Source organism: Lygodium microphyllum, chromosome 3, assembly GCF_053477565.2.
Source record: "Lygodium microphyllum isolate KBCC chromosome 3, Lygodium_microphyllum_v1.1.10, whole genome shotgun sequence".
In the NCBI taxonomy this organism is placed as follows: domain Eukaryota; kingdom Viridiplantae; phylum Streptophyta; class Polypodiopsida; order Schizaeales; family Lygodiaceae; genus Lygodium; species Lygodium microphyllum.
In genome coordinates this window covers 15799279-15819733 of record NC_141137.1, presented here as the reverse complement: position 1 = coordinate 15819733, position 20455 = coordinate 15799279, and the positions used below count along the sequence as shown (strand labels likewise).

Here is a 20455-nt window from a genome sequence, read left to right as displayed (position 1 = left end):
TGGCCACGCCTCTTGATGCTACTATCCATCTGTATAAGGATACCTTGGGTTAGCCTTTTGATGCTCACACCTATCGTTCTGTGGTAGGGAAACTACTTTGGTTAATTCATACTAGGCGAAATCTTGCATACTCAATTAGTTTGATCAGTCAGTATTTTAATGTTTCTAGAATGTCTCATTGGATTGCTTGTCTTTATGTATTAAGATATTTAAGGTGTATCTATAATTATGAACTAACTTATGGTCATGGTTTATGCTTGTAGAGGTACATTGATTTTGACTAGGTGAAAGATCCTAATACTCCACATCCCTATGGTTGTTATCTCTACATCTTAGATACCGCACCTATCTCTTGGGCTAGCTGTAATCAGGAGACGATGGTGGCTTTCATGGCCAAAACAAAGTATCGAGATCTCTTTGGTTGTACCATAGAGGCCATCTATTTGAGGAACTTTACTGGCCGCAATTCAGTTTGCTTGCGAGACGCCTACAGTTGTCTACTACAACAACAAGAGTATCATTGTCCTTGCGGGCAATCCGATTACCAGACCTTGGACACGGCACGTAGCGGTTTTCACTTCACCAAAGAGTAGGTTGAGCTAGGCACTATTTGCCTAGAGTTTGTGCCATCTAGTGACAATTTTGTAAATATTTTGACTAGTGCGGTCAACAAGCCGGTTCTACAGTATCTTCTACCTCAAATCGACTTGGGTACACCCTCCTCTACTTCTTCAGATTGATGGGGAGAGGATGCTTGCCTCTTACTTTTGCTTCCAGTTTAAAAAGGAGCGTTTTTTCTTCTCTTGATAGTAATAGTGATGACGCTTACAGTTTTTTGGCTTTCAAACATTTATTTATTTTGTATGGTATAGACATTTGTAACTTCATCCACACTATCAGGACAATATGATTGTAACAGGATGCTTGGGCAAGTGAACAATTTTCTTACGAGGGCATTGTCTAAGTGACACTGTTGCATCGCATTCTGTATGAGCATGAAAACTTGTATCTCCCTTTACATTACCCCATGTATTGACATTCTGTACGTGTTAATATGTATCTATGCGCATTTATCTCTTTTTGGTCACCCTTGGAGTAGTAACTATGGATCCACCATACTTGTGACATTACGTATGTGGCAGTCTCCAAAGGTAGTTTTTCCCTATACTTGCATGCTGACTTTGGTTATCTTACTTGCTTCCACTTCGTCTTGCTTGTCTCTCCACATATTCTTTATATGATTGGCACACACACATCCTTAGGATTTTCTCGGTACTTATCTTAGTAGTCTGTGGGATCGTTTGGCTTGTTTTATGAAGGTAGTGGGACTGTCCATTTTTATTTTCTGTACTTTAGGGCATAGTAACTTAATGAAACGAAGGCTGATTTGAAATCCTCACTTAATGCTAAATCTTGTGGGAAGCTAAAATAAAGCCCTCAGAAAAGAGAAAAAAGAACAAAAGTAGATAGTCCATTATTGAATCCATTCACCTTTATAGGACTTCGTAGGCCTTTGGGCAGTCGACGAGAGGACCCTTAGTCTGGTGTAAGATTGTTTAGCACATGTGATACACATGACAACTATTTCATGGTAACAGGCCAAGGATCCCCGAGGATGTAGTGGATATCAAAGATAAAAGTTGTAATAAGTTATACTTGATAAGTATTAGGTGGTACTTGGTGTCAATTTTTGGCCTAGATCAATTTATTGGTCACTAATATCAGTGGGGACATTAGAGACTAGGTTTTAATTAATTAATTAATGCCAGTCTAAGGGGTAATAAGTGCTCAAGGATACTTGGAAGATAAATTGGCCTAGCTAATTTAATTATCGACACGTGAAATTAATTTTATGAACACTAGAATAATTATTAAATTAAATTTTAGAATTAATATTCTAAAAGTTAATTTAATAAGGTGGATAATGCTGAAAATGGAATTAGAAGGTTGTCACTTGGTAAAATTTACTCATGTAAGTGAAAAAAACGTTTTTAGGGACAAGTGGATGTATATTTCAGTCATTGCGAGAGAGAAGAAGGCTTTTAGAGAGCAAGGAGAGATTGCTAATGTGATTTTAGCTACCAAGGATCAGTCCTACAACATGTGACAACAGTTTGGAGCCCTCTAGGAGCAGATAACAGTAGGCCAAAGTCCTTTTGGTGCAGATGACATCATATAGGAATGGGCAATAGTCTTTCTGGTGGTCCTAAGCTGTAGGTGATAGCTTTCATGGCTGTTTGAGTAGGACAGTAGTAGCTTTTCAGTGTTTCTCAAGATGAAACTTTGAAATTTTTCTCTTCTATAGCATTCTCTCTTATCCCTTAGCCATCTCTCAAGTTATCTTAGCATTTTGCAATAGTTTGAGCCATCAGAGGAAGATATTTTAGTCAATCTTTGTTGTAAACCCTAATTTATAGTAGAAATTAGGTTTTTGATAACCGCCTCCGGACGCATGCTCAGAACTAAGGGCCTAGGACTTGAATTCTAGGAGCTGAAATTAAGGAATTTCAGGGAGATTCAAGAGGCCAGCCAGCTAATATGAGATTTGGGGTTGAAATTATCTTTCAAGGAGGAGCAGGGTGAAGGCTGATCCCCAAGCAAACCAAGGGGCAATTTGGTTTGGAGGCTTGCTAGTTAGTTTTGATAACAAGAGGCACTTGGATTAGTGGAGGAGATCAAAGGATCTTAATTGTACTCATTCGAAAGGTTGGTTTTACTTGGCCTCTTTTGGGTGATCACTTGGGCTCCCTTGGTAAGATAACCGTTGCGTGTCTGTAGTCTTGGTAAGTCATTGGATAGTTGACGTGCATCCTTTGCTCGATGCCCTAGTTGCTTTGCGGTGGGACGCCTTGGGATCAAAGGAAATAAACAAAAAGGGCTTTTTTTGCATGGCTCAGTTTTGGGTCTGATAGGGAGTGTTGAGTTAAAAATGCATTACCATACTTAATTACTGAAGAAACCTTATTGTTTTGAAAAGAAATGTGATCTTAGAGTCTAGAGAGTTATTTTGTTCCACATGCCAAACCCTAATTTGGGTGTCCCAAACTTTCTATAATAAGGCATGTAGCCCTCCACTCTTATTCAATCTCGTTTTTGTAGGTTTCAGGAGCCGTATCTCTACTGCCCACACCTTGTTTGCGGACAACATCGTGGTTAGAACTTCCCCTTGCTGTATGCTATCATTTGGCTCTTGATTCTAGCCTTCATCTCCACCTGTAAGCTGTCGCCTAGTACCTTGGAACTGTCACCTACTATCAGAACTGTGCGTTTGCTGACGTCATCATCTAGAGCTGTTGCCATTAGTTAGACACTGTTGCCATCATCCAAAACCATGTGTTTGCTGAGTTTCTCTCTTCTCCAACTGTCGCCTACACTTCTTGCACAATCATCTACTATTTCCACTTGTCACCCAATTTTTCTCTCTCTTCAGATACCTACGTTTTGGTCTTTGTCTCTCGTTATTGCTTGTTTGCATTAGATCCAGCCTTTGTGGCTGCATTTGCTGGTGTTCGACACACAGAGGTTGCCTTGTTGCGTTTGGGGATCTGTTTCGGAGTATGACACACTCTCCAGTTCATAACCCTTGCCTTGATCCCAGAGATACGAGAGTTTGAGGTTCAGTATTCACTGCATATTCTGTGTTTATGAGTTTGTGCTTTGTTGTATGATTGGTTTTGTGTTTTCTGCATTTGGAGCATTTCATCACAATAAGAACAAGCAATGTGAAATTAAATGAAACATTATGTTAGAGACCATACCACAAATGTATCACTATAAAAGCTCCAAAAGCACATCTTTTATGAGAATCTTGATCATATGGTTTGTTTTCATGACGTATGCCAATTGCTTGGAGTAGAGTTCTCTTTTCACAATGAGAATCCATATGATGGACTGATTGCTATGAATTTTAAGAAGTGCAGCAAAGCATATCCAAAATACACCTAAGCATCATGTTGTACACAAATTCAGAACACCTTCTTTAGCCTTGTGGGCTCCACGAAGAGTGAGTTATTGAAGCTGTTTTGCAGGTTTTGGCTTTGCAAGGCTTTGGAGATTTGCTTGCCAGAATGTCTTAAAGAGTTTCAAGTTGCATCACTGGACAGAGAAATCTCAAAACTTGAGAGAATACTTTCAAAATCGGGAGAAGAAATAGGTTTTTGTCACAATGATTTGCAGTATGGAAACATTATGATGGACGAAACAGATGGCTCAGTTACTATAATAGTAAGATTATTCCTACAATAACTATGTAAATTAATTCAAGGGTATTTCTGAAATCTCTTTGTATTGATGTGCATGAAAAAGGCGGGGTGGCATGCACATTGTATATAGCTGGGGGTCCTATTTCTTTTATTTTTATTTAATACAGTGTAATGCACCTATTAATAGTAAGATCATTAAAAATTTATTAACGACTTTTTTGCAGATTCTTTCTAAATTTGTTTGTATTCATTAGCATAAAAGATGGTGAGTTGCATGCACTCTGTATGTATCTGTGCACCCTATTTGTTTGCCCTCCTTTGATAGAGTCTAATCGACTTTTGTTTATTGCACACCATATGAGGCATAAATTTCATCAAAATTACTCCGTGGGCACAAAAAATTATACCTTTGAACAAATTCTTCATTGGTTGAATGTTATATAATAGATGCTGCAGGTAAGTGTGTGGATTTGCATGTATATTATGGAATTACTAAGGTAAATATACAAGAAATCATCCCTTAAAACCTCCTCTAAGGTTAACAAATTTTAGAAAGGATGATAATGGGACTTATATTATATGGGTTCCATCTTTCAAGCAGTGTTCTTGATTCAAACTATTGTATTATTACAGGTGTGGTAAACTTTCTGCTGTTTTTGCATGGAGACTGGCTTATCTATCAATGGATCTATCTGTTAGTGTGTATCCTTGTTGTGCGAGATGCAATGATTATCAATACCGTTTGCATTGTGTATGTGGGCTGTACCTTCAGCTTCTCAGATTTGACAAGAGTGCATAGCGCTTGCTTGAGTAGTAACATGACATGGATTTCTTACTAGATCAGGCTACATGCATTGGTAGAGCCTTTGAGGACTGATTTGTGGTAGCTATCATCAGAGCTATCTTGGGTCCTCTCTTGGACTTTCACACAGCTTGTTGAAGAGAAGAGGGGAGACAGCCAATATTTCATTTTTTGGCTACATGACCAGATCAGGAAGAAGGATCCAGATGATCAGGATCTGGGCCTCTCCAGCACAAGCTCCCCATTGGCACATATAGGGCGTCAGTTATCCTTTCTCACAGATTTCTGGAGGACACTGGATGGTACACAGGGCATTCACTCAGCCTTTTCTCTTGGAGTTTTAGAGGAGATCAGATGACATCATTGTTTTGGTGTTTGCTTGTTCAAAAAAGCCTAGTGTTCCTGTGATTGTTTTGGTAGGATTTCTGTTTTGTGGCAGCAAAGGAGACTTAGAGGCATTGCTTAAGGGATGACGCTATATCTTAGGAGATCTGGAGGAGAGCCCTCTGTATATTTCACATGGGCAATCTGGGGCATTGTGGTACATATGATAGTGACTTGGGGAGCAATAGTATACAGGAACTGACTTTCAGCTAAGGTTTGCAGGTGAGCATCTCTTTTGCCATCTCAGCTTGTGAGTTGAGGTCGATTCAGACTCCTGACTCCTTAGAATGCAGTGGTCTGCAAGACATTGCCATAGATGGCAGGTTATTGCTATCAAGAATGTAACACAGGTATCATGCATTCATATGCAGCAAACAAGATATGGTGGAAGGGAGCTTCTTGGGTTCTGCTCGCTTCTATTATTTTGGTGTGTTCTCACTCTATAAATGAAAGCAACCAAGTGTGCCTTATATACAGGCACCACACATACACACTACAACTCATAGTGTGGGTGGCATAGTGCTACGTGTCCGGCTTATTTTGCTCAAGAAGTCACGAGGAGGATGAGTGCTTGAGCTTGCATCACTCAAGCTGTGTACTCCCATAGCTTGTCGGAAGTACTCTAGTTTCTCTTGGGGAAATGATTTAGTGAAAATATTTGCAACCTGCTGCTTAGTAGACTCATGCTGTAGGTCTACTCCATCAAGCACCTTCTCACGAATGAAGTGGTAATGGACCTCTATGTGTTTCTTGCGAGCATGAAATACTAGGTTATTAGCTAGCATGATGCTACTGATGTTATCACAATAAAGAGCTACATGGTCCATTATGTCATAGCCAATCTGCTCTAGCAAGCTGCATAACCATATGGCCTCACATGCCGCAATTGCTGCCCCTTTGTACTCGGTCTCTGTAGAAGATACAGCAACTGTAGGTTGCTTCTTTGACATCCATGAAACTACTACACCTGATAGATTGAATACATATCCTAATGTTGATCTCCGTTCATCTGCAGTACTTGCCCAATCTGCATCTGTGTAGGCATAAAGTGTGGGCTCAATGTCTGCCCTATAGTGTAATCCATAACCCATTGTAGACTTCACATAGGACATATGTGAAGAAATGCTCTAAATGCAAAGAACACAAAACCAATCATATAACAAAGCAGTTTCTGGTTGCCGCCCTGATCCTCTCTCCCCTCCACAGGTTGTGTTTGCACCTAACAACCGTCGCCCAATTTTTCTCTCTCCTCAAGTACCTACGTTTTTAGTCTCTCTCTCTCTCTCCTGCACTACTGTCTACATCATATCTAAGTTTCCCTAGCTATGTCTGCCAGTGTTTAACACTTGGAGGCTGCCTTTGCTGCGATTTGGGATCCGTTTGGAGGACGACACATTCTACACCTCATAACCTTTGCCTTGATCCCAGAGATATGAGAGTTCGAGGTTCAGTATTCACTGCATAGTGTGTTTGCTGCAAGTTTGTGGAGGAGAGAGAAGATCAGGGCGATAGCACCAAATGTTAACGTCAACATCAAATGTAGTAGGCAAACTGGAGGCACAAATAAAGCATGCTGAATGCGAGCTTACACTCGTCATGTCGCAAGCTGCCCTTTGTCACATCGGTTCGTGCCTGTCCAAATCGATCGCACCATCGTCAGCGCCCGCTATGTCAGCTCGCCCCCCCACGTTGAGTCCCCTCCGCCGCGACGGTTCGCGACAGCCTACCCCGCCTATCCGTCTTTTCCCCCCGCCCGGACAGTTCCTCCCTCCCTTCCCCGCCCACCCTGCTGTCCATGCCATACCCACCCCTCGCGCTCCCCACACCCCCCCTCCCCCTCCCCCCACTGCCAAAAACAACAACTTTTCCCCCCCTCGCCATTGTTTCCCCCCACCCTCCAGTTGTTCTTCAGCACCCGGTCACTCTTCTTTTCCCTGGCTTGGCGATAGAGTATCGCCAGTTGGTGGAAGACTTTGGATGGCTCTTCGGCACTGTCCTCCCCGCATCTCTCGCGGATGCAGTGACAACAACAAGAGTCCCAAAGGTACGGGTGGTAGTGAAAGAGATCAAGAATATCCCACAGTTCCTAGAGATTGAGGCGGGTGGGCACTCCTTTACGCAACAGGTCATTGTGACGGGGTAGCCAAGGTAGTGCTTGTGCTGCCACGACTCTGGGCATTAGGCAGCAGTTTGTACATGTTTCGGAGCCAATGCGGCTCCGTCGACAGGCCCACAGGTGGACGCTGACGGCTTCACATGGGCCCAGAGACGACACAGAGGGAGACGGCAGGGGGGCGCAGCCAGCTCCTCAAACCCAGCCTTGACAACAAGGAGCAGGTGGGCGAGCGACGCCCCCTTGGCAGAGCACTCCATAGCCCCCCCTGCCCACCCCAACCGGCAGGACCGCAGCCCCCCACATCCACCACCCGTGCCACAGACTACCTCACTTGAGATTCCACAGCCCCCACACCCATTCTCTTTGTCCCCCCCCTCCCCCCACATACACCCGCCATGCACCTTCGTCCATCCCACCATCCCTCGATTCTCCTCCCCCCCACCACCTTCCCTACCGAGCACCCCCCTTGATCTACACTCAGTTCAGGTGATCCCCCCCAAACCCCCAGCTCCCCTCCTTCGACGTGAGGTGATGAGCCACACACGCCTACATGCTCCTCGCACTAGCAGTCTTCCCCCTCCCATACATCGACTGGCTCATCCGTCCCTGCTACCCGTCACACTTTCCTGAGATAGGCACAACTGTCGGGGTACTCGTGCCTTGGAGTTCTCAATGTTTATGCCCCTACGGAGGTTAGGGCATGCAACAGGTTCTGAGTGGAGATCGCCAATGGACTCCTAGAGGTGGACTCCTGGATCATTGGAGGAGACTTCAACAACCTGGAGGCTTTGGAGGACTAGCAGGGTAGAGGTAGAAACTACCATGGTATGGTTGGGGAGGAGCAAGAGACATGGGAGGTCTTTTTGCTAGCAATAGGGGTACGCGATTCTTGGAGAGACACTGCCTTCCACAGGAGGGAGAGGTTGTTGGACTTCTCTTGGGGATACAGGCGGCTAGGTGGAGTCTTGCTAGAGTGGTTGGATAGGTTTTATGTGGGAGAGTGGGGAGGCTCTCGTGGAGGCCAGATTGAGCAGTTGGCAGGCACCACGTTGTCCGATCATTGCACGGTTTTCCTAACAGTTGATTCCCCAGCATCCGCCCTAGACACATGATCTTGTGGGATCCATGACTCGATCTATAGGAGGGAGGAGGTGAGGAGATAGATAGAGCAGATTTGGACGAGAGGGTGGAACAAGAGGGACCGGATAGCAGAGGAGGTTGCAGAGGTCCTAGCTGGGTCAAGCAGAATCTGCCAAGAGGCAACCATACAGGCCAGGCTGCAGAGTTGGGAGGAGGAGAGAGCACTCGGGCGGGACCTTGCAGCCACACATAGATTATTATTGGAGGCACCAGGGGATCCCACCCTCCACGCATAGGAGGTACGCGTGCGAGGAGCCATTGCTGGCCTAGAGGATTAGCGCTCGGAGTTCTCTTTTCGAACCTTAGCAGCCTTCTGGGCACGGAAGGGGGACACGATGTGTAGGGAGTTCTTCCAGGTGCACCGGCCTTGCACCGCAGGAGAGCAGATACGCAGCCTTTGAGATTAGTATGGGAGGACTCATTCTAGCCCAGACAAGGTGATGGAGATTGCCATCGACTATTACACATACCTTTTCCAGCAGGAGATAGCTTCAACTAGAGGACAGAGATGTAGACAGCAGGTCTGGGATCACATCTTGTCCCTCATCACAGAGGAGATGGGACACTCGCTCCTAGCCCCCTTCACAGAGAAGGAACTAGAGGAGCCTTTCCATACACAGGATGGACAGAAATCTGCGGGAGAGGATGGCCTCTCTAAGACCTTCTTGACTACCTACTGGGAAGTGGTGAAGGACCCCCTACTGATGGCTTTCCAGGAGATTTTCACTTCAGGACAGATGCCAGGGAGTCTTTTTGCAGGCCTTATCAGTATTCTCCCCAAAGGGGAAGACCGGTTGGAGCTTTCCGTGATCACCTTATTGTCAGTGGCCTATAAGGCACTGGTAAAGATGATCGGTAGGCGACTACGCCTCGTGCTTCCAGACATCATCCATGACACATAGACGGGCTTTGTCTAGGATAGGAGCATCCTAGACAATGTATTCACCTTCTTTGAGACGACAGTGTGGACTCAGCACAGTAGGCAGAGACTGATTGTACTACTCTTGAATTTCGAGAAAGCTTATGACAGGGTGGAATGGGATTTCCTAGAGGGCACCATGGTGAGGTTGGGATCCTCCGAGGTTTGGATTCGCGCGGTCTCCGCCCTTTACAGATTGGCCACTAGTAGGGTTCTCATAGGCGGAAGGCGAGGGAAGGAGTTTTGATTGGAGAGATCGGTTGGACAGGGCTGCCCCCTGGCCCCATACTTGTTTCTACTCTTTGTAGAGGCGATGTCTCACTTCCTTAGGTCACGTGTGAGTGGATTACGTGGCCTCCAACTTCTAGTGAGAGAGGAGACTGAGTTGTTAGACTCAGAGTATACAGATGATACAACGCTCTATATAGAGGACGATGAGTTGATGCTGGAGAGAGTGAGGCTGGCTCTTGGCGTATTCTGTTCTGCAGTAGGAGCGAAAATCAATTGGAGAAAGTCGGTTGGTTTCTTCACAGACCCGGACTCTAGCACGGAGTGGGGCGTCCACCTGGGATTTAGATGGGTGAGTAGAGGCCGTCCGATACCTAGGGTTCCAGGTGGGACTCGATATCACTCTTGCTCAACAATTTCTTCATTTCCTTGATTCTATTCAGATGAAACTGACCTACTGGAGCACGACTCGTCTCTCACTAGCCGGCCGAGCCTTGGTGGTTAACCAGGTCCTCCTAGCAATGGCCTGGTACATCGCCTCGTGTTGGTGCTTCTCCTCATCATGCGTAGTGTAGTGCTTAGTGCAGAACTTTCTTTGGTCAGGGTCAGATGGTTCTAGGGATTCCAGGGCCAAGGTGGCGTGGGCGACCATCATACGGCATTGGTCAGAGGGAGGGCTTGGGATCATAGACCCAGAGTATCAGAGTATGGCTCTCTTGGGCAAGCTAGTTGTCTGCGGCCTCACACCAGGCAGGTAGACTTGGAAGGTCTTATTGCAGGAGGGCCTTCAAGATTGTAGACCGAGGCTTGGCGGTGAGTGGAGGCCGTCCTTGAGATGGATCTTCACGTCAGCCGAGATCACCCCCCCAGATCACCTTTCCTACGTAGCTTACTCCGCGTGTGGCAGGGCCTTCGTAAGGCCCTAATCCAGAGCCCCCCAGGCTGCCAAGAGGAGATAGACCGTCAGCCGGTGATCTGGAACCCCTAGGTCAAAGATCAGGGAGGGGTACAGATCGGCGAGCGCCTCCACATCCAGTGGGTTGGTTGGGAGGCGGGCCCAGCTCGTACCATCAGGACATGGTGGGAGGTGTACATGATAGCGGACGAGGAGGTGCTGCAACGAGTATCAGGCTACCAAAGAGGAGTGGAGTTTATGAGAAGGGGGATAGACGCAGCAATACCTTTGGAAGTGGCTTGCTCCCCTGATACGAGAGCCGATAGAGTCTGGGAAGGTATGGGCAGCTAGGATTTCACCAGCAGGTATCCCCCTAGAGGTGGCAGGTAGAGTGGGTGGCGCCCCGCAAGGGACTTTCTTCGCCGTTCAGGAGGGGGGGTGTCTGGTCCTTGATAGAGGGTAGCAGCACGAGGGGATAGCCGCCCTTTCGTGGAGGAGGATTCGGGTGGTGGGCCTTCAGGGGAAGACATGGCGACTGGACCCCTATGTTTTTTGAAAGGAGCTCAGGGAGCGACGCCTTTGGATCTGGGAGGGCAGACCACCTGATGGGCTGGAGTGGGATCCAGGAGAGTGGCTATGGCCGGCCACTGCGATCGCCAAGAAGCCACCCAGGCTCTTGGAGTACACTGCCAGGATTGGTAGACATGTATTGATGCAGGAGGATATGGATTGGGTGCTGTCTCGTAGCAGGCACTGGGCGGAGCACATCATCACGGAGCCTTTCCGATGGACCTTCTGGCACCGCCTATGGGATAGCTGGAGGCCGAGGAGGGTGTCGTATTTCTTATGGATGGTGGCATATGGAGGCTTGGCGGTGGGAAGTTGGCTTGCCCAAATGCAAGAGGGAGGCTGTAAGCACTGCACACAGCAACCTCTGGAAAACCCAAAGCATTGCCTTTGGTTATGTGAGGAGGTGCAGCTCGTGTGGAGAGGAGCATGCCACATCCTTCGCTCTATAGCACACAACCTTGGATGTATCTCATGGGGAGCTTTCTGTTGGCAGACAGTCAGCCAGGGCCGTCACCTTCTGTATGAGGCCGGGATGCAGGCCACGATATTCATTATCAAGGCAGGGTCATGCGCAGTGGTCAGTTTGGAGGCTCTACCCATATGCCAGGTACTTGGAGCCCACAACAGACCGCTCAGAGGTATGGGAGATCATAGGGAGTCTTATTGGATGGCATATCTAGAAGGCGCGGTGTTAGGAGGCTTTCGGTGGAGAGAGACTTTCAGTATAGGCGACCTTAATAGAGCTCTGGACCTCTATCGTCCACTCCCTCTACGGCCGATGGGACCAGGTGCAGGGCGAGTCTAGGGTTCATCAGGAGCTCGGTTGTCATTTCATGTGCACTTGGGGAGGCAACATCTCTAGGATACTAGGAGACAGGTACAGATAGATAGCAAAGGTGGGAATTAGGCGCTAGATGGTAGAGTGGTGGGCCGCACGCCTATTTATAGAAAGTTTAGGGTACCCAAATTAGGGTTTTGTATGTGGGACACTGTAACTCTTTAAGATCATGTTTCTTTTTAAAATAAGAAAGTTTCTTTATTTATTAAGCATGTTTTGGGGTTGTTTAAGCGTGTCCATCTCAGACTGTGCAATGTAATCAATTGTAAGCAACGATGCATATGAAGCATGAGGAGTAAGCTAAGAAGATCTTCTAGGGCACTTCGGAGTGAACCTAGTGGAAGGATGCCCAAATCTTGCATGGTCTGCTGGTACTATCGAGGTAGTGGGTCTCATGGAGGAGGCTTGGGAGCTGAAGTATTTGTTGGAAGGTTAGGGATAGATAGTAGACTTGACTTAGTAGGCACGATCTCAAATGATGTGAGCGAAGGTGAGAACGAAGAGTCTAATATAGATGGGTGCATGATGTCCCTCTTATCAAAGACGACATCCCTCCTAAAGATAACCTTGTTCATTGGAGGATAGAGGCTTTTGCTTTGAAAGAATAGTCCACAAAGATCAAGAGATCTGCTCGAGGGGTGAGCTTTCCTATCTTGTGAGTAGGAGTGTGTGCATGAGTATAACTACCGAAAAATAATAGGTCGAGAGCCAAAGAATGCCTCGTACGGAGTCTTTTTAGGGATCACCGCAGTTAGGCATTGGTTAAGGATGTGCACTAACCCGTTAATAGCCTCGACCCCAAAGGCGCTCAAGGAGCTTTGTTGTGAATAGCATAGAGTGTGCTATATTTGGGACTGTCTGGTTCCTACGCTCTACGACTCCATTCTGTGCAAGGGAGTTGGTAGAGGTGAGCTAGCATGCAATGCCATCCTTCTGCAGAAACTCAGAGAACTCGTGGGAGGTAAACTCGCCACCAGAATCACACCTCATAGTATCCACATGATGACGAGTTTGAAAGCAGCACCCAAGCACTGAAATAAGTGAAAGCATCAGACTTGTGCTTTAGGAAGTACACCCACATGTATCTAGAGAAATCATCCACTATCAAAAAGAAGTATAGTGTGCCATTTAAGACGACAGTGGATGTGGGATCACAGAGATCCACATGAATGTGCCTAAGGGGTTTCACAAGATGAGTGATAGACTTCTGAGGAAAGGGTATACGATGTTGTTTATCTAGTTGACATGCTTTACAGACCTCTTGAGATAGTTTTAGGCATGGAAGGCCCTCAACCATCCCTTGACATGACAGCTCATAAAGAGTCGTAGCCAAGATGTTCTAAGCGAAAATGCCAAAGATGCTTAGAGTCCGTGGACTCTCATATGATGACCAAAGCTTGGAAGTGATGGAACTCCGAATCATTGGTAGTCGGCTCGGCAAAGAAATGGGTCATGTAGTAAAGGCCATTAGGCTTTGCCTTGCTGCAAGCAATCACTAAACCAGTCTGAGAGTCAAGGACCTCGACTGTGGTAGCGGTGAAAACAACTGCTCGCACCAACTGGCAAAGCTGTTGAACAGACAACTAGTTCACCCTAAGCTGGGTGACATGATAGACATCCTTCAATGAAACAAGATTTGGACCCAAGTTAGTGGGGAAACTGATGCAACCGTGGGCTTGAATCTTGACTGAGGAGTTGTTTCCTATGTGAACACTCCCGGCTATAGGGGCTTGAGAAATGAAAATGTTAGCTCTAGGAGTCATGTGATGGGTAGCTCCACTATCCACAAGCCAAACAGTTGTTGAAGTGCTTGGCTGTGATGAGTGGGCCTTTGCAGGCACCTCATCAAGAGGTAACTCGCAAATGTGAACGAGACTCACATCCGATGTCTCTAAGGAGACGATGTGGGCCTCTAAAGACTAGTCACACAAACCCTCTGGAGTGGAGTAGTTCGCTGATGGTGATGACTGACTAGTAGTAGTGTGGGTTTGGCCTCGCCATTGCCCCTGCTATGGGTTGCCACCACCCAGCTTCCCCTATTGGGGTGTGAGGATTTGATTCTTAGATTTTGGCTATGTGTCTCTTGCCTTAGATCGACACTCGTTGTCATAATGGCTAGCCCTTTAACAATGTTGACAATATCTATTTTTCTTAGGTACATTCTGCCATCCATGTTTAAGTGAAGATTAACTGGTTTCTTCGGATTCACTAGCCTAGTTTTGATTTTGATTTTGATTTTGATTTTGATTCGACTTTTGTTGGCCTTGCCCTATTGTCCCCTCTGAGAAGATGCAACTAGAGTCCCCTCTATTGAGGATGTGTTGTGAAATTGATTGAACAAGTGTGCATAATGTAACAACCGACACTCAAACTCATAAAATGTGGGCATTTGAGAGTGTGAAATCACCTAGTGTACAAAATGGAAATATTTTCTTGGCAATTTGTTAAGGACTAGGATAATCTGATCGTCAGAGGACTTACGAACCCCAGTGGTTGAGAACTTAGCGAGGAGATGTTGATACTCAAACAACTTGACTTTCAAGTCATCCTTGTCTATGGTTTTGAAATTTTGAAGCTCATGATCCAAATTGATGCGACGGGTCCTCTCCCAAGCTGCATAGTGGTCAGTCAAGTGTGCCCAACTCTTTGAAATTTTGAAGCTCATGATCCAAATTGATACGACGGGTCCTATTTTGAGCCGTATAGTGGTCAGTCAAGTTTGCCCAATGCTTGGATGCTAAGTCGAAATAGTGAAGGTGAGAGTGAAACTTAGGTAATAAGCCTTGCACAAGCTCAACAATAGCTGAGGTGGTACGAGCCTTCCATGAGCAGACGACCTTGTATGGAACAAGTGCAAGATAGGTTGAGGTTTCAACCCTTGTACTAAATCCCATAGGTTCTGATAGTCTACGACGTGCCTCATCAAATTTGACCAAGTGGTGTACTTTGACTCCTTGAAACGAGTCTTATTATTAAATGCATGCTTGGCGGATGAGGAGCTAGAACCATGAGGTGTTTAGGAAGATAGATAGACGGGATAAGATGGTGGTGGTGGGGGTGGATAAGAAGGAGGACGGGGTAAAGGTGGATAGGTACAAATATGCTGCTTATATCCAATGAGTGCCAATTGTTGCGGAGGTATTGAAACGGACATAGGTCCATATGATACCATAGGTGTAGGTGGAGGTGTTGGGACATGATAGCCTTGTCTAAATGTCGGCTAGACCACAGTATAATGATCAGATGGTCCACTTGGTAATGCCATAGAGGCAAACTGTGATTTTAAACGATCCACACTCCAGTATGTCTGGGATGCACTCCCGAAGGGATAACTTGAAAGTGTGCCTGGGAGATAGAGTCTTCGTCATTGGTACACCACCTAGAAACAGGTATGTAGAGGTTCTAAATGCTGTGTGTAAATGTGCAAAACCCCTTGGTGTGGTGTGTGGTGAATAATGTGGTACACTTAATGAAAGCGGAAAGGAAGGTGCAATGGAAGATGAGGGGGGGATGGATGGGAGCCCAAATGGATTTGTGACGGATGTTGTGGAAAACATGGTAAGTTCCTTTTGTCCATTAAATACACTAGATGAAGATGCACCTACTCCGAATTAACCATGAGAAATAAAATCATTTGAAGGAAGTGGAAGGGATGGAATACTTACAAGTTCTTCTTTTAGCTTCTCACCTAGTTTTGAGTTTATAAAGAAATACTTGTCTTCCTCATTACTCACAAACCAAAGCTTGTTTTGAAGAGTCCATTCTTGACAAGCCTCCCCCGATTCAACGGAAAATACAGAATCAATTGGCAAAGAATTTGAAATAATAGGGTTCACACCTGGTATTGGAGAAAAGAAATACTGTGGATGTGATGTGTAATTCGAGCCAGGTTCCACTTGCGGATGGCCAATCCCTAGTAGAGATTCCGAAGGTCTTGCAAGATTATTGGTTCTGTGCACCGAATCTAAAGGAGAAAACTCAAGCTTACCTTCAAACTCTTGTTGAGCCCTATGCATAAGGATGAGCTTATACTTAACGGTAGAAATTTGATATGGTTTATGGACTCCATGGAAGTGTGAATAAGCTATTTAGGGTGGCACACCATTGTGTGGGTGCTCATTGAAAAAGTGGCAAAAAATGTGGATACCAATCCTTTTTGGGATTGTCAATGTAAAACTCTAAATGAAGTGTGCAAACTGCAGAAGTGGTTTCTCAACAAGGCCAACGTTTCTCAGAGAGTACCTAGCTTTGATACCATGTGAAGAAATGCTCCTAAATGCAAAAAACACAAAATCAATTGTACGACAAAGCAGAGATTAATATACATAGAACACAGTTAGGGTTAGGGTTAGGGTAACTCAAAGACAATGGATACAATGAAAAATAAAGTGAATGAATAATGAATATACAGTGCGCATGCAACAAACACACTATGCAGTGAATACTGAACCTTGGACTCTCGTATCTCTGGGATCAAGGCAGAGGTCATGAGGTGTAGAGTGTGTCGTACTTCGAACGGATCCTGAATCGCAGCGAGGGGAACTTTTGGGAGTGTTGAAGACCATCAAATGCATCGAGGGAAAGATGGATCTGATGTAGACGATAGTGCAGGAGAGAGAAAGACTAAAAAAGCAAGCACCTGAGGAGAGAGAATAAATTGGGTGACAACTGTTAGGTGCAAATGCAGCTTGTAGAGAAGAGAGAAGATTAGGACTGCGGTGAGAAATTGTAAACATAGCTTGTGGAGGAGAGAAAAGATCAGTGCAATAGCTCCTAATTGCTGGCAATAGCACCAGATGTTGACATTAGCATCAAATGCAATAGCCAAACTGCAAGCGACAACTCCAGGGTGGCAGATGATAGTTGTAGACAGATGGCGAAGGCTGGAATCAGGCACCAGATGGTAGCAGATGATTGAGGGAAGCTCTGACAAGGCCGTCCTTCACGAACGGGTGGTGGGTATTAGAGATACGGCTCCTAAAGCTTGCAAAAACGAGATTAAGGGAGAGTGGTGGGCTGCATGTCTATTTTCTATTTATAGAAAGTTTGGGACACCCAAATTAGGTTTTGCATGTGGGACATAGTAACTCTTTAGGATTATGTTTCTTTTTAATATAAGAAGGTTTCTTCATTAATTAAGCATGTTTTGGGCTGTTTACGTTAGGCTAACGCATTTTTAGCTCAATAGCATGATCCTATGTAATGCATCTTAATATGGTTTCCTACATGATTGCATATACTAACTCACGACTCCAATTGCGTAGCTAAGATCAGACTTGTATTGGTAAGATAAATGAGACTTCTCACCATACACCTGTTCATGTTTGAATACTCTATCTCATCACCTTCATGCGTTGATAGCTTTGCATTTGGATCAAGCAGTGTGCTCATGGGTTTACATGCTGTCATACCATACTTTGCTAGTATATCTAATGCATATTGTCTTTGTAACATCCATCTTTCACCACCTCAATGCGAAGAAAGTATTTCAGTACGCCAAGATCCTTCATCTAAAATTCTTGCTGCAATTGACACTTGACCTGAGCAATGAGCTGCTTACTATGACATGTAAGAATGAGATCATCAACATATACAATGATCAAGACCTTCTCACTTCTCCGAACAAATGCAAACAAGGAAGAGTCTAATGGCCACGCATGAAATCCCAACTATAGCTTGTAATGCAACCATGCCATGCTCTTGGTGCTTGTTTCAACCCATAGATTGCCTTATGCAATTTGCATACTCTATGCCGATACCTTTGATCGTCATATCCTTGTGCTTGTTGCATATAGACTTCAATCAACTCTCCATTTAAGAATGTATTTTTCACATCCATTTGATGCATCTTTCACCTATTTGCTGTAGCCAATGCAACCATTGTGCGAATGGTAGCCATCTTAGCCACTGGGCTGAAAGTCTCCTCATAATCAATGCGATACTATTGAGTATAGCCTTTGGCCACAAGTCTAGCCTTATACTTGCTCACATGACCATCAGAGTTATGCTTTATCTTGTATATCCATTTGCATCCAATAACATTTTTACCATCGGGCACGTCAACAAGAGACCATGTACCTTGCTGCTCTAAAGCATCCATCTCCTCATCCATGGCCTGTATCCATTGAGGATTCTCCATGCATCCTCAAATTTCTCTGGCTCTTTTTCTTCTAAGACATTCATCATTCATGCATGATGTATAGCTGCAATTTCATCATATGTTAACCTTTGTACTTGGTACCTCACATGTGTAGAGCAACGTGGTAAACTAGCTTCTACTCCACCTCTCTGTATAGTGTAGACCCATTTGCCCCTCAAAATCTGCTGTCCCAGATGTTACTGATTGACCATTAACATCATCGACATATGGCTGAATGTTAGAACTCCCTTGAGCATGGGATTTTGGACTATTTAGGATTGATTTATGGCTTCTAAGCTCATAAGAATGGGGCTTTTACTGCTGTAATATCAGTAGCAGTATGTCCATTTCTTTCCATTCGAGAGACACTTACATGTGCTTTGAGTCGCTGTGACCATGCACTAATTGTGTTTGCTGTAGTAACACCACTACATGAAGTACTTGCAGCCCGTGATTGTGGATGTCCTTGCAGTTGATTGCCATCCATATCAATGAATGTATCATGAGTAGCCATGATTGGAGTGTACTGACTACTCAACTCACCAAAGACTATATCACGGCTAATATGAAGCTCACGAGCAATTGGATTGTAACACTTGTAGCCTTTTGCTTCTCTTGTATATCCAACAAAAATACATCTCTCTGCCTTAGGATCTAGTTTCTTCCTCTTCTCATCAGGAATGTGAACATAGCAAATGCATCCAAAAACTTTAAAATGGGACACATCAGGCTTATACCCTGTGTACACCTTTGGAGTTTTGTTATGTATTGTCACTATAGGCATCCTATTCATAATGTAAATTGCGCATTGTATTACTTCTGTCCAAAAGTGTCTAGGCATGCGTTTTTCATTTAGCAATGCTCTAGCAGCCTCAACAATACTCATGTTTTTTCCATTCTGCCACACCATTTTGCTATGGTGTATAAGCACATGAAACTTGTGTTTGTATGCCATGAGAGCTCAAGTATTGTGTAAACGTCTTGGATATATATTCTCCCCCTCCATCCGAATGGATGGTAATAATATACTTCCCAGTCTCACACTAAACCATGTTATGAAAGAGCTTGAACTTCTCAAAACACTTCATTCTTTTCTCGCAAGAAATACACCCAAGTCTTTCTAGAAAAGTCATCCACAAAGGAGACAATATGTTTCATCCCACTCATGCTCGGCTGCGATGCTGTCCATGCATCACTATGCAGCAACTCTAGCACTCTCCGTGCTCTCTTTCCCTCCTTGGGAAATGGCTTATGTGCTTGCTTGGCAAATTGGCGAGCACTACAAATGCATGAAGGGCTTGTAGGCTTGGATTGTGGCATACTTGTAATAACTCTGAGCTTTGGAAGACCAGCCAATCACTGAAAATTCGTGTGGCCTATCTGCTTATGCCACATCTCAATGTCTGAAATTTCATTAGTGAGCATGGCAAAGTTATTCCTCTTCTCTTTGGGCATACTTGCACTTAGCTTGAACATGTGACCAACCTTCTTGCCATGGGCAGCCATATGCATATTGTTCTTCATATTCAAGACTAAACATCCATGCTTGTTAAATCACACTCCTAGATCTCTCTATGCCATTTGACCGGTTGAGAAAAGATTCTTTGTGATACTAGGTACATACATAACCTCACCAATAGTCTGTTTTGCATCACTATCACCTTGAATAGGCACGTTTCTAGTATGTGTAGTCTCATGCTTTGTGTCATCTCTTGTGTAAACATAAGGCATGTGCACTATTGGTTTCATAGTATCAAACCACTCAACATGCGAAGTCATGTGGTTGGACACACCAAAGTCATGTGGTGTGTCCAACCACATGACTTTGGTGTGTCCAACCTTATGCATAGCACCAAGAACATACTACATCATCAATAGATCATCACCATGTGACTGATCTTCTAAATTATAGTTACTTTGGGGAAACTTCCTTGAGCATATAGCAGCTTGCTTCGCCCTACATTCATATGCATAGTATCTTGCAATACCACAATAGTTGACCTAGGTTTCCTTTTTTGTGCTTGGCCTCTACCACGACCTTTTTGCTCCCTCACTCTCTTGCATATTCACCTCTATTCTGATAGTTTTGCGACTGATTTTGTGACTAATTTTGTCGTCCTTGATAGCCACCACAGTCTAGGCCTCAATCTTGGCCTCTTGCATTACCATCATGACTTCTACCGTGGCCACTTGTAACCAATGCATGCTCTTCTCTCTTGCCA

General features: G+C 44.8%; 1 protein-coding gene across 3 annotated transcripts in view; it reads left to right on the top strand.

Annotated features, from left to right (window-relative positions):
* Positions 1-20455, top strand: part of LOC148038082 (putative choline kinase 2) — a 134731-nt gene that overhangs the window by 65079 nt on the left and 49197 nt on the right. For all 3 annotated transcript variants that reach the window (XR_015689006.1, XM_087668680.1, XM_087668681.1), the window contains exon 3: positions 4029-4224. Coding sequence is in view for 2 of the 3 variants with exons in the window: in XM_087668680.1 (XP_087524806.1) it covers positions 4029-4224 (196 nt within the window). In the remaining variant the exon portion in view is untranslated. The remainder of the gene's footprint in view (positions 1-4028; positions 4225-20455) is intronic.